Source organism: Centrocercus urophasianus, unplaced genomic scaffold, assembly GCF_019232065.1.
Source record: "Centrocercus urophasianus isolate 14NV4802_14NV808 unplaced genomic scaffold, USGS_Curo_1.0 seq_22, whole genome shotgun sequence".
In the NCBI taxonomy this organism is placed as follows: Eukaryota; Metazoa; Chordata; class Aves; order Galliformes; family Phasianidae; genus Centrocercus; species Centrocercus urophasianus.
Window position 1 is genome coordinate 12,801,598 of NW_024884778.1, and position 14,190 is coordinate 12,815,787.

Sequence of the window (14,190 nt, forward strand, 5' to 3'; positions counted from 1 at the left end):
GAATCATCATATGAAGAATTATTTCTAACTGTAAAGCACAGTGAGGAGACTGAATATTAGGAACTGACAGCCTCACCAATGGCAAAGGTCAAACGTGCCTTAAAAGAAGAGCAAAGAGTACAGCTGAATTAAATACTCTAATAAATAGCAAGCAAATAAAAAGGCTCAAGTAGCATTTCTTGAGAATAAAAATTATTTTTCAAACAAAACGGCATCCCAGCAAAGTTCTAGCATCCTCCCCTCCCTACAGTTTTCACCTCTTTAAAATCTAAAAAAGCACCTAGAAATTGATGTCTCTCACAGAAAGGAGAAGGCAAATATTTGCAAGCCTGTCCAAGGAATTCAAATGCAAAATGGAAGTCTGCTAAGACTTCTCTAATCAATAGATAAGAGAAGTATTCATCAGGGCAATCTGCCCTAGCTAAAACTAAGCCCAGATAAATGAACTCCATAGAATTACAACCATTATCACTAAAATTTAAGGTATAAATACCAATACAATTACTAATAAATAAAGCTAGAATTGCCTGCTATTGCAATTCAAGGAAATCAGAAATCAAATCAATAAAAAGCATCATAATATATTTTACAGATGACATATCAGAAACTTCTGAAATTTGTTTCAAGTGGAAAACAGTGAAGGTTACAGAATGGCAGCTCTGTGAGTCACTTGGGTTTGCTGGACTCCACCAGATTATGATTCAACTTGTAGTAATAACAGAAAAGGCACTGACTAGGAATGCTTACTGCACTGCTCCATCATTTTAACAGCAGCCATATATTCTTTCCTGACAGCATGCAGTTAACAGGGGAAAAACAAAGGTATTGCAGAATATGGAATATTTTTTTTTTTCCTGTGTTAAGTCTGAAAGGAAGCAAAATTAGCTTTGGAAGCACATAACTAATTTGCTGTGTGGAAAAAAAAAGGGGGGGGCAGAGAGAAAGAATCTGTACAATTGCAAAGAGCAGAGCAGCCATCAGTAGAGAGGCCCAGTCATGCTGTCACAAGCAACTGCAGGGGTAAAAGAGGATTTTTATTATTTCACCTACCTTAATATTAACATATATCAAGCAGATAAAAGTACATAGGGTAATAAATCAAAATATTCTGTCTTATAAACCACAGTTAAATAACTGAAATACATGACAATGTTCATTTGTTTGTTGAAACACAAATGGAATCTGTCCTACTCACAGAGGAAACATCAAAAGGGCATAACATAATGATGTACAGCATCCCACTTCTGTGGGAAAGAGAGCAATGGATGAACTTTTCCCAGCAGTGACTGTTGCATAGCTTCAGAGAAGGACAAAGAAATCTGCGACATACAACAATCAGAACAGGCCTGAATGGAGACAACAAACATTTCAGTTCACATAGGTCACAGCTCGGATCTAAGTATATCATACACTTCAGCGTCCTTCAAGGTTGAGGAAGCAGATGGCAGGTCATATGACTCATTTCTGATATAAAATGTATTCTTGCAAGGCAACAGCAGTGAAGAAGGGCAGAGAGAATAAATCTCTCAAACGCAGAAGTGGAATTAGCAGGCAAAGGAGGAAAACAATCCATAACAATTCCATAACTGGAAAACACTGCTCCTTATGTTTCATTTTTAATTTAAGATACAGTCAAGGAGTTTTCACAGCTGAAAAGGTCTGGCATAGCAGAAAGCTGTTCTTCGTCAAGTTTTTTGTTTTAAGATACCTTTGTTTTATGTGACCTTATAGAAATAAATTGATTGGTGTTTCAGATGCTATTTAAAATCAACTGTTAAAAAGTTTTTGTCATTCGTCATTTGAGCCTTTTGAATGTTGAATGTCTTATTTACAAATATTCCTTTCAGAATTGGACTTTTTCATACTGTCATTATTACTAAACTTGAAGCATTATTAAATCATGACTAGACATTTTTACAAAGTTTCTCTGACAACATATTACGTGTCATTCTCTACCCTTTGATGGAATTGATTTTATGCACTTCACCAAGAGAACCAGTGAAAATCTGAGTTTTATAGATTACATAAGACCTCCTCAGAAAAAGAAGAGATGGAAGATTCATGGGACTTTCTTCATGGGTTGTTCTCCATAATTTGTGTGATTTTTCTTTAACTCGTGTTTAGTTCTCTTGATTCTGTGGCAAGTTAGTGGAATGAAATACATAGGAATTTTTTTGTCTAGATTACCTTTTTTAAAGAAAAATGAAATGACTTCATACTTGAACTGTCTGACATCAAAATAAATAAATTAGAGTTCACTCAAAAAAAGAAGAATTACTTGGAAAATAAGTAAGTTGCATCCTACTGGAACTTGACTTTTCTACTATTCGTCAGAAAGACTTTTTATGGAGCCACACAACAGCCAGACCCTTATCATACCTTAAACATCTGCCTATATAGAAAAGGATAGACAAGGCAAACAAAGGCAATGACAGAACTTCTTCCTAGAATACAAACAATATAAAACAGAATGACAGATAAAGAAAAGAAATTGACTCATTCCTTCCAATAACCAGCAACAGGTCCAAAGAAATGCAGTCTCAATGAGATGCAGTTCCCTTGTCTGCTAACCCTACCCTTAAATGAGAGGAGGGATGGATCCAGGCCCCACCTCTTTGGACCACTCAAGTGCATTGCTTGATCCTGAGCTCCCTAGTTTAGCTGCACCTGGTGCTCAGCCATTGATTCAGGCAGCAACCTGGCAATTCCCCTAGAAGATTAAACTAAAGAGCTAACTGCTAGAAGTCTATCTATCTGCAGTAAAGAACATCACCTGTGGTAAGGGAGAGCTTACATGACGTTCTCTACGTCCTCAGAAGGGTTTTCATATTTCCACATCCTGCTGTAGACTGTGGAATAATCAGACACCAGATTAGAACCACTGAGTCTGTAGCACTGACTGCACCATTTTCTGCAGCTCCTCCTGCAGCACAGGAAAGCCCCATGAGTGCTGCTCTGCAGTACAGGATGGAGCACACAGCATCTTCCCACAGTCTTGGGCTATGGTGAGCTTTGAAGTTTTGTATTTCTCATGCCATTCCTCCTCCAGGCATGCCCAGATGTGGGGAGATAACTGTGCAGTAAACTGAACATCTCATCTGACGCAGTTCACACTGGGTGTCTTTTATAGGCGTATAGTACTGGAGGATACCCCATGGTGAGACATGGTGTCACATGACTTTGAATTTTCAGTCTCTTCATTTTTTACACAGTGTGTCTTTTCATCTCATGGCAGCACGGCTGATGGCAATTCCACCGATGGCAATTTAAATGATCACAGCGGATTCGTTAAATGCAAAGACAGCTGCAGCGTAACACAGTAAAAGGGAACATTTATTTTGTTTGTGCTTTGTTCTGAGTAAAGGGGGTTACAGCTACACCCCGGGGTTACTCAGCCAGCCCCGCGTACCACCGTGCTCTGCCGTGGGGCTGAGCAGGGCGCAGCGGGGGCCCAGAGCGCGGGCGGAACGTCAGGCGCGGAGTTCAGCGTTCCGGCCGGCGGCGGTGCCGTGCGCACAGTGACACCGCGCGGCCGCTTCTCGCCCGCCCCCGCGGGTGGCTGCCGGGAGCCAAGATGGAGGCGGCGAGCAGAGCGGGGCAGGAGATCAGCTTGGCGGCCCTCAAGCAGCACGATCCGTACATCACCAGTATCGCCGACGTGACCGGGCAGGTCGCGCTCTACAGCTTCAGCCCGAAGGCTAACGAGTGGGTAAGTAGGGAACGGCTCTCCCGGCTCTTCCGGCCGCAGGGCGGCGGGTCGCGATGGGGCCGCGGCCGCCCGGTTTGGGATTTAGGGCCTTCCCCCGGCAGGGTTCTGCTCGGGAGGCGGTTTTGCCTGAGGAGAGCTGTGCCCGGTCCGTGCCGGAGCGGCGGCGGGGCGGGGGTTGGTGCCGCAGGGCGGGCGGCTCGATGGGTCTCGCCGTCGGTTGTTGCTCGCAGCCCTATTTTAGGAACAGCGGGCTTTGAGAAGCAGCGTTCGTCATTGCGTTAAAGCGTAGCTTTGGCCTGAGGTGCTTTCCTTTTTGGTTTGGGTCTTGGTGTCCGAACGGCAGGGAAGAGGCACCTTTAGCGGTGTTGGTTAAGGAAGAAGCGCTACCCAGGGTCAGGGCATAGCCGTACCGTGCCCCTCCAACTTTCTCTGACTGCTGCCGTTTCATCACAAAGCTCAGAAGGCATAAATACGCTGCAGTTCACCTTCTTGTGCTCAGCCCTGGAGCTGTGTGCGGCTCTCAGCGCTGGGGACCTTGACACGTGTGGTAAGCTTGGAAATTTCAAGTGGGAAGCAGCTGTGGTGCATAGCTATGTTGTTTTGTTGTTGTCTGTGCTGGTACTGTGGGCATTTAAGTAAACGACCTGTCTGCTGTGTGCAGATAGCAGCCAGTGTCTGAGAATAAGGAGCTGTGAGCAAAGCGTTCAGCTCTGACTGGTCAGGCTGGGCGTATGCCGTGTAACACATCAGTGAGTTAAGAACGTGAAGTACATCTCCTGGAAGTGGATTTAAATTCCCTAGTTTTACTAGGGAAAAAGGAGGTCATTGCTGAAAAGGAGGGATGGCAAACTTCTGTGGCTAGATAAGAATATTGTAAATGATACCTCTAATTAAAGCATTACACAGAAGCTAGCGAGGATATTCCCTAAACATACGTACTGTTTTTTGTAGGAGAAGACTGACATAGAAGGTACCTTGTTTGTGTACAAAAGGTAAGGGTTATTTTTGTGTCTTCTTGTCTGCTCTAAGAAGAAAACAAGACTCATGTTGCTCCACATGCAGCTTTCATAGTAGATTTATTGCATGCAATAATGTTTGTCTAGTGATTAACATATATGTGTGTATTTTGAGAGGACTAAACTGTGCAAAGGCGAATGACCCTGTTAAAATTACTGCTGAAAAATCGTCATACTTAGTAATTGCTTCATATGTATCCACACAGAAATGTAGTTTATCAATCTGCATTTGTTAATACAGTAGCATTTGGTTATGTGTTTGTTAAATGCTGAGAAATCCTTGGCTTTCTAACGTGTGAAGTTGCTAATGAAAACAGTATAGATGACAAATTAAAAAATCTCTCATCACTTTATTTCTTTAATATCCTGTCTGGTTCTGTAAATGGATGATGCTAGTTAAGTCACTTGGGGGCCTCTTGATTTCCTCATTAGAACAGAAAGAAATTCACAATTACTTGTGGTAAAGAAAAGGATTGAACAGGAATAATTTTTTTCAGAAGCACTCCATAAATACAACTAATAGTAAACATTTTAAGTTGCAAATCAGAAACCTAACAATGAAATGAGTCTGCTGTGTGTATGATGTGAGTAATGCAGACATAATGAACCTGTACCAAAGCATACTGTCACAAACTATAGGTTGTTCCAATAATTTTGTCTTGGCACTATAAAGGGATGTGAATAACCTAGTGCTCTTAACTTTGCTTGAGTTCCAAGTTTGGAAATAGTGTAGGAAAAACAATCAAATTAAAAACTAAAGAGAGAGTTTTCCCATGACAACCTGTTTATTTCACAAAAGCTCTGTTAGGAACATTAAAGACAGCCTTGGAATGGCAAGGACTGTTTGCCTCCTCCATAGCAGCTCTTGGCAGATTTTGTTGCTGGTCATTCAGTAAACATGGCCATGTTGCTATAAAAATCTTTGTACTTAATACCTAATTATGTCTGATTTTTGCCTGAGTATCTTTTGTTTTCTTAGCTAATTATTTTTATTAGACATGAATGACCTAAAACAAACTACTGCCCCAGAGGCCTTCATTGTGCTGCTGTGTTCATTATGTGGCTGCTTATGGGTACAACATGTTTGCTTTTTAACAGCATTTTTTTTTTTTTCTTTTTTTTTTTTTTTTTTTTTTTTTTTTGCAGCGTATCTTTGATTCTGTAGTTCACAACTGTTATGTTAATTCTAATTGTAGTTGAGTTAAGCATGGTTTTAAATTGACATTAGTTGGCTCGCCAAGAGATGACTTGGAAGAAAAGAACAAATATTGGATATTCAGAACTACTGAAGTGTCAGTTCATAAAATAATGGAGTTTTGAGGATTAATTCTTAACTGTTTCAGAAAACTGTGTGTTGTTCAAGGTCTCAATCCTTGCTTTTGTTTTAATTGAAACAATAGGTCTGCTTCTCCATACCATGTTTTTACAATAGTGAATCGACTGAACATGCACAACTTAGTTGAACCAGTGAATAAAGACTTGGAGTTTCAGCTTCATGAACCTTTTCTTCTCTACAGAAATGCTAGCTGTGAGTATAACTTCCTCTAATCCATACGAATGTAGTATTCTGTTTTATAACCTAGACTGCTTTCTATTACTGTGGTGTGTTTCAAGCATAATGCAGTGGGCCAGGTTCCAGTGGGATGTGTGGTGCTTTGTGCCTACAGTGCTAGATTTATCTAAGTAGCAGTGCAATGCATTATGATCACCTGCTTTCAGTAAAAAAGGGTTTGACTATGAAAGTTCAATATTGTTATTCTCATGTTTTTAATTAATGGCCTCACTGATTTAATCTGAACATATACAGTGCTACAAGAATACTGAAGATTGATAATTTTCTTGGTGTGTGGTAACTGTTGAGTCTGGCTTGAACCACGGATTGAGCACCTGGGAAAGGATCCAGTCAGCCCTGGGAGCACAGGTGAAGGCAATTCAGCTGTGTGACAGGAAGGGGTGGAATTTGGCTGCACCTCTCTTAGACCTCAGTTAAGGGCTGACTGCTGCTAGGGAAGGATCTCTTCCTGGAGATCCCTCCTTAGTGAAGCTTTCCCCTGTGAAACTAGAATCGTCTGATATGGATGAGCAGTCTTCCTTCCTTTCCTTATAGTACCTCTTCATTGTGCCAGTCCTTTTGTCATCACACCTTTGCTGCAATGCCTTTCCCACTGTATTGATCCATTTACTTGCTACACTTGGTGATGGATGTTATTAAGTAGTTCTGAGGGCTTCAAGAGCCACAGTTGAGACTTTATGTTTTTTTTAAAAAAAAGAAATTTTAAATATTCATCAGTGGTTCTTTGAAGGGATTGAGGTAATTACCTAGCTGTAGGTGTTAGTTTCTTTCTCTAGAGTACTGTGTGTACTCTGGAGAAAAATGTCTGCTAAATTTCTGCAGATCTAGGCTCCAGCAATTTGTGAGTGCTGGGAGATGTATGGTTTAAAAAAGAAGTCATATATTCTTGCTACTACTTGATTTCTAGTGTCAGCACTGGGTTAGCAGTTAAGTTAGAGTCCCCATGTGCTGTGTTCCAGTTAGGCACGCAGTAAAAATCCTATTGCTCCAAAAAGTTCAGTCTAGAATTGAGATAGCTCTTACAGAGGAAATGAAGGGGTGTGTGTGTATGAAGTTCTCTTGAAGGCTGGTGGAATAAAAGATATGCCAAAGATTAGAGAGCTCTCATGATATAAAAACTGTCTTTTTATATCTTTGATTTGGACTAAGTTCTTGAAATTAGTTTGCTGTGTAATGATACAGTCTTACTAAATTACTTGGAGAGCCTGTGTCTGGATAAATTGCTTCCTCAACACAATCTCTACTGCATATCACCTAATGTCCCCTTGAATGGCAAATAGGAATGCTGTTTTGGCTACGCTTCAGTGTACCTAGGAGAAGAGTCAAATGTTAATCCCGTCTTGTCCTTCTCTGCACCATCCCCTACAGAAAACTATATCTAGATTTTTTTCTATTCCTTGTTATTTCAGTGCTGCTAACTCTATTATATTCTGCTTTTAGTTGTTGGGTTTGGAATTTTCTTCCCTGAATGCAACTTCCCCAATTGCCTGACCTCCATCCATTGAATTAATTAGGGAAAAAAATGTGTACATGTAGTGGAAATGTTCAGTGTTAAATACATTTTCCTCTATCTGCTTAGTATTCCAAAAACATAAAGCAAATAAAAATGTCACCTCTAGGACTGGTTTGTATTTACAAACTTCAACACATGTATGTAAGTGAGGCAATTACTGGTGAAGGATCTCTTCATGCAGTAAATGATCTGCTTCTGCTCAGCTGTCTGCTGGTGTGAAAACTACATTTTTTTTCTAAGTCAGTGGGTAAGGCAGTGCACACCTCTGAGGGCTTTGTGCTGTCTAACTGAAAAATTTAATGTGTAGTTCTTCAAAGATCTTTTAATGATGGAGAGGATGGACTGCTAGGTTGAACAAGATCAAAATGCCACTTAGAGTCCTGGCAGTAATCTTATTTGTTAGGCTGTTTTCTCTATCCTTCTTGAGCAAGATTCTAAGTTGTCCTGTTAAAATTGCTGAACTATTGAACTGACAGTTGTTTCCTTAGCTTGCCAGTTCAGACTACCTGATTTAGAACTGCAAAATCACGTTTGTTTTTACTGCTGTTTGTCTCTGCCAGTAGTATATACAGCAGTATATTTAGGTTATAACAGGATCAATGGCAAATCATGCTTTATGCTTCCCCAGGGCATGGCAGAAATAAAAGATGATCAAAATAGCATTGTGCCACTGTGCCTTTGTGCCACCATTTGAGACAGGCTCTATGTCAACGATATTTATAAGAGATGATGGTACTGTTTTCTAAATTTCGCAGTTTCAGTCGCCCTGGATTTTGCCATTATTATCTTATGTATTATCTTATTATCTTGTGTTCAGGCCTCTGGCACTTCTTAAGTGACATGGGAGCATGAGGATGTTGGGTGATGTACAGCAGTCTATGCAGAGCCACTAACGAGTTTTAAGAGAAATTTTGCAAATTGAAGATAACCATTGTTTTGATTTGGCCAGGGGCTGTAAGAATGATCTGCCTGTCAAGCTAGATGACAATGTTTGTGGGTTTTACCATTGTTTTACAGTTGGATTTGTTCAAATTATGTTTTGTATATATAATGGGATTTTTAGATTGCTGTGTGATAAAACTAAACTTTGCTAAGCTGAAACTTGAGATTCTTTATCTATTTACATGAAGGATTTTTCGAGTTCTTAAAACATTCTAAGAACAGCTGAGGGAATTGAATTATTCCAATGGAAGGGAGACCTCTCTTCGATTGTTGTTTTTTGTTTTTCCCTGTTTATGCAGGTTGGAATGAGGAGCTTTTCATGGCTATGCTACTACCAGAATAGATCAAATGATAGGATATCTTTCTTATACCTGCTGTCTGTTGGGTTCACTTAATACTTGAAGCCTGATGTCTGTTGTTCCTCAGAAAACAATACTTTGTTAGTATTTTTGCAGTTAACTGAGAAATCTGAGAAAATTATTCTGACAATGTAAGCCTAAAAACAGTATGAAAACCTAACATTTTTGAAACAGGCTATGTATACTTTTCAAGCAGCATTATAAACACTGTTAAAATTTGAGCTTTTTATTCACTGCAGTCACATCCTAAAGCAAAAATGACAGCAGTGTGGTGAATGAGGTGCTGTTAAACATTATACCAGATGCAGTAGTAAAAGAAAGTATTCTTCTATTGCTAGACAGAATAAGAAAACTAATATCTCCTAGTAAGAATGAATCAAGAAAGAAATGCAGTTAAATTCTTTTGGTGATATAGCAGATGTTTTCATTTAGAGTTCTTCTCAAAAGTTAGATTAGCTTGTTTCATATTTAATGTGTTATTTATTTTTGCTTAATCTGCAATATATGGTTGTGTACATTTGAACCTTGACTAGCTTTCTGTCTGGATGCATGTATGTTCTTCAGGGTGTTCAGAGCATGTGTTTGTAAAGCACTGAATTCTAGTGATGTATTTCTCACCAACCATAGCTTGCTTCCTCTTACTCGTATCTAGTGAAAAAGGATATTCGAGTCTACTAAAAAATGCATGTGGTTCTGCCAGTTAAAATAGTAATAGCCCAGTCTGAAAGTCCTGTACTTCCTTTTAATCTATAATGTGAGAATTTGGAGCATGGTCACTACTGTGCAGCAATATTTTTTTGCAGGTATTGCTAAAGTTTGCTAAATAATAAAGTTAGTAAAAGTTTTAGATAATGAGTAACTTACCTCTCAATTTCTTCAAGAAGTGTTCTTCTGAGTCCTTCTCATTTATAACTTGCCCTCTGCAGTGGCAGTGTTGGTCTGGATTAAAAGGCTTTCCAATGCAGGATAGTTCTCTTGGAACGTCGAGTGGATTTATTTCCGTCATCCTGAAAAGGCAGATGCCAAGTGTAAAACTTAATTATTAAAATAAACACTCAGTATTTTGGATTTTTTTTTTCTCTTCTTGCTTCTTACTCCTTGTCCAATGGTGCAGTGGTTAGTGAAACAAAAGTAATGGATGTTGTGAGACTTATAACCCTGCAGTGTGGATCCAGTGTCTTCTGGATCTCTTATATTGTCATTAATTAAACTTGTTTTTTGAACAGCACAACCAAAAGAAATTGCTTTTTTTCAAATGGCTTTTAAAATTCTTTGAAAGAACTTCTGATTGGTTTCAAAATAGGAAGTCTCTACTATTAAGGGAAATCTCATTATCTCTTCTCCATTCAGCTGCCAGTGTGTAGCATGCAAGATATCTCTGACTAGTGAAGCTGAGTGGCTCTCCAGCAAGCACATCAACTTAGTGGTTTAGTCAGAGATAAGGAGTCTGTTCTTGATACTTTTCAGCAGAAGAGGCAATGCAAGTAGGGGGAGGGAGGAAACAACATTGAAAGCTGTTAAGCAGTGCTAAAAATATTCCATTTGACCTGAAATGTGGCATTCAAACTGCAAGAGGTTTTCTGCCATAGCTCAGCATCCCACAGTCCTAGTGCTTCTCATTCCATGCTATGCTTAATCAAATTAAGTAGTTTCTGGATCCTGGATGTTGTTTGCCACCTGCTGAGTTACCCCTGTGCAACTGCTTGTGGGATTGTGCAGCTTTGTGAACTGGATTTGTGAAATGCCCTTAGATATCCAAAACAATAAGAATGGAATGGGACTTTTATAGAATGATTTCTCCTGATTTATGAATCTATGCAAACGCTCACATTAAAATTAAGGAAAATAAAAGTAGTGAATGAGGAATCTTGGTGAGAAGGAGATTAGAGCAGAGTGTCTGGGGAGGCTTGAGATTTCAGCTAATCCTTCTGCTGAAGTAAGTACAAGCTTGAAGAGACATTAATTATGTGCATTTGTCTTTAACTATTTGAAATGTAAAATGATGCCTATGTCAGCTCTTCTATGGGAGTGAGATTAAGTTATTGTCATTTATTATATTTTAGGACAATTTCAAAATATGAGCCTTTCTTCGCAGAGTTTGACTCTTTCTGCTTCAGTCACTGTATAATGTATAAAATGGAACTGTAAAATGTTTTTTCTCTCTTCCCATGAAGTCTTCCAAGTAGTTATGGTAACTTTCTAAAACGTATCATCTTTTTGGATGAGATCAAGCCGTATCTGCACAGATGGCTAACCTGCCTTAGGCAAGAGAGTGGTAGTGTCTGCAGTCTCTCAAACTGGCACTCCTGATGAACCCCACATACTTCTCTTTCAACACAGTGTTCTCAGGCAACATTCTCATGAACGTTTCAGCAACTTTGCCCTCCTCTGCAGCCCTGAGTGTCTTGTTTCTGTCCTCTCTCTTGTGACAGACAGCATGGTTGTCAAGCTGATGTGCAAACAATATCAAGGAACTGGTCTGGATGAAACTGACATGAGGGTGGATTGAGGTAGTATGAGTAATGGTGTTGCATTGCCTCCAGTTGCTGACAACAAATGGCAAAGTTGTGAGAGTGTGAGTGGTAAGGCTGTCTCTTTCCACTAATTCAAAATGAAACCTGCAGGCGTGTAATGAAGTCTTTGTTATGTTGCCAGTGTATGGCCTCTCTTGGTGTGGTGTTGTGTTATCCCTGCTCTGAGATGGATCTGGTAGCTGGACAGCATTGGAACAGTAATCTGACTGCTCCATGAAGCAGCAGGATCCCATTGTAGAAGAGGTAAACATGAGAAGTTGGATATTACTTGTGTAATACTTGAGTTGCTGTTATTAATAAAAGTGGCATAATGAACTTGCCCAGATACCTAATGCCTGAGAACAATTTAGATGAAGATAAAACAATTTGCCAGTAATTTATTGTCTGGTTTGGCTTTGATATGAGTTACTCATGACTTCATCTGTTAATGTAAAGTGAATCCAACTGAAAGATATTGATGATGATTACAGATTGACTCTACTTAATTACTGAAGATGCTGCCTAGCAGTGAGTATAGAAAAGACAGAGTAGAAGTATTGAAGTAGGTGGAAAAGTAAGTGAGCAGAGAGGTTGGATGAAACTGGTGTAGAGCTGTAGTGGAAAGACATGCCATGAGATGTCCAACGTTCAGCCAATGTTTACTGGATCTGACAATCCAGGTTGGAGAAGTACTGAGTCTAATACAAGGATGCTGATAGCTAAAGTTGTATCGTATGTAATGATCAGTTGATGCAGAGAGTTGAAGAATGTCTGAGAGAGCTGAACTGATGGTACAAAGGAGTCCTCTTTCTAAAAGAGGAAGGCGAACACTTGAGTCTGTTGGACTCTGTTTAATGTAATGCCCAAGGGCACATGTTCATAATCTGCTTTAGATCTTTGTAACATTGTTAGTGTTCTTTGGTGACTCCTTGCAATTATTTGTCAGTACTACAAAGTGTCTGGTGAGGTGGGAATGATACTCTGTAGACAGAGCCAAGTTTTTGAATCTACTTCAGAACAGTGTGCTACTCTTATCATTGGTCCCATTAAGTTATCATTATAGGTTCCTTATCTTTATTTCTTCAGTAAGTATGCTTTTGAAGAAGCTTTCTTCTTTTAGTAGTGTATCTGCTAAAAGATAGTAGGGAAGGAAGGAGCTTTTATTTAGCATTAAAATCTACTTTATGACTAAAGAAATAGCTCAAACTGAAGTGTTTTAGGTTTCGATGTGATAGATGGCCAGTTATATTAAAGTCAATTTTCATAAATGTTTCATAAACATTGTCTACATGTATGAAGTGCTTTTTAATTGGCTTATGTTGTTTTCTAGGACAGGCTTTAAATTGTGCTATATTGACTTATTTGCTTATGACTAGAAGAGCTTTATTGGTTATTACTTATTCTAGAACTTCTAATGAAACATACTTGAATGTAGTTGTTTAGAAGAACAATAAGAAGGTACAGTGAAGTAGGACTGTGGTTTGTCCTAGGATGTTGTTATAGAAAGAACATGTGGGCACAGCAGTTTTGTCTGATACAGTAAGACTAGGGTAACTAGAAGTTCTGAAATTTTTGGTGTGACAAAGTAATTTTGAATGGGCTTTGGTTGAGATTTTGAGTTGGGAGGGCAGGAAGGGACTTTAAATAATAAAAATCTTGAAGTGTCAAGATATTGCTAGTTACATATTTGTAACTAACTTTTTGTATCTTTAACTCATTCTTTCCCTTTACGGATTTCAATTAATAAAAATATTGGCATGAACATCAATATAAAGATGACTTAGGCTAAAAATATCTTTTTCAGGCATGAAAACAATCCAGTGGCAACATGTAAAGTGTCTAATTGCCTTTTGAGAAATTTTACGCTCTGCATTGGTAAATTTCATTGGTGAAGCAAGATATGAAATAACTAGCTGTGTGAATTGAATCAAATATGGTTCTGAAGATCTGTTGTGTTGGCACAGCTGTGGGCCATCCCATGAGGAGATGAGGATGTGTGAGGGTAAAATGACATCATTACGATGTGGTTGCTAAATAAATTCCATGTGGCACTGCTGACCATGTTTCTGATGTCTTCCAGCTGAATGGTCAGTATCTAATTTGGCCAACTTTCGGGGAGTTTTCCTTGTCCTGAAAGCCAGGTTGAGCTTGGTGCCTTGCTGAGCTGAAAACCTTTTGCCCTTGCTGTTTTGTCATTGCTGCCTTCAATGAGTAGTGTTCAATCTGCATCTAGCTTTAAGCTGCTCCGTGAATGTGAAAGTGTGATTGGAGCTTTGCTACCACTTCCTTCCAGTCTATTACTCCTTAGAAAAAAAGAATTTGGAGAGGGCACCTTCCACAGAGCCTCTGACTGAATTCTCGTAACTCAAACTTGAATGTGTTCGTTGAACTGCAAAAACTGACAAGTTTAAAAATGAGTGTTCAGAAAACAAAAAAAAAAAAAACAAACCCTGCCACAAGGGTGGTCTTTAGCCTAGTTTAGTTGTAAAATCTGCCATTCTAAGTAGAGGGTTGCAATGGTAGTAAGAAGGCATCTGGTATGTTATTTCCTTGATATTTTTATTT

General features: G+C 39.2%; 1 protein-coding gene across 1 annotated transcript in view; it reads left to right on the plus strand.

The window, feature by feature from the left end:
- The first annotated feature begins 3,554 nt into the window (after positions 1 to 3,554).
- Positions 3,555 to 14,190, plus strand: part of DCP1A (decapping mRNA 1A) — a 32,829-nt gene continuing 22,193 nt past the window's right edge. Inside the window, exons 1-3 of the mRNA XM_042823747.1 lie at positions 3,555 to 3,709; positions 4,661 to 4,701; positions 6,126 to 6,253. Of these exons, the coding sequence (XP_042679681.1) occupies positions 3,575 to 3,709; positions 4,661 to 4,701; positions 6,126 to 6,253 (304 nt within the window). The 5' untranslated portion in view covers positions 3,555 to 3,574. The remainder of the gene's footprint in view (positions 3,710 to 4,660; positions 4,702 to 6,125; positions 6,254 to 14,190) is intronic.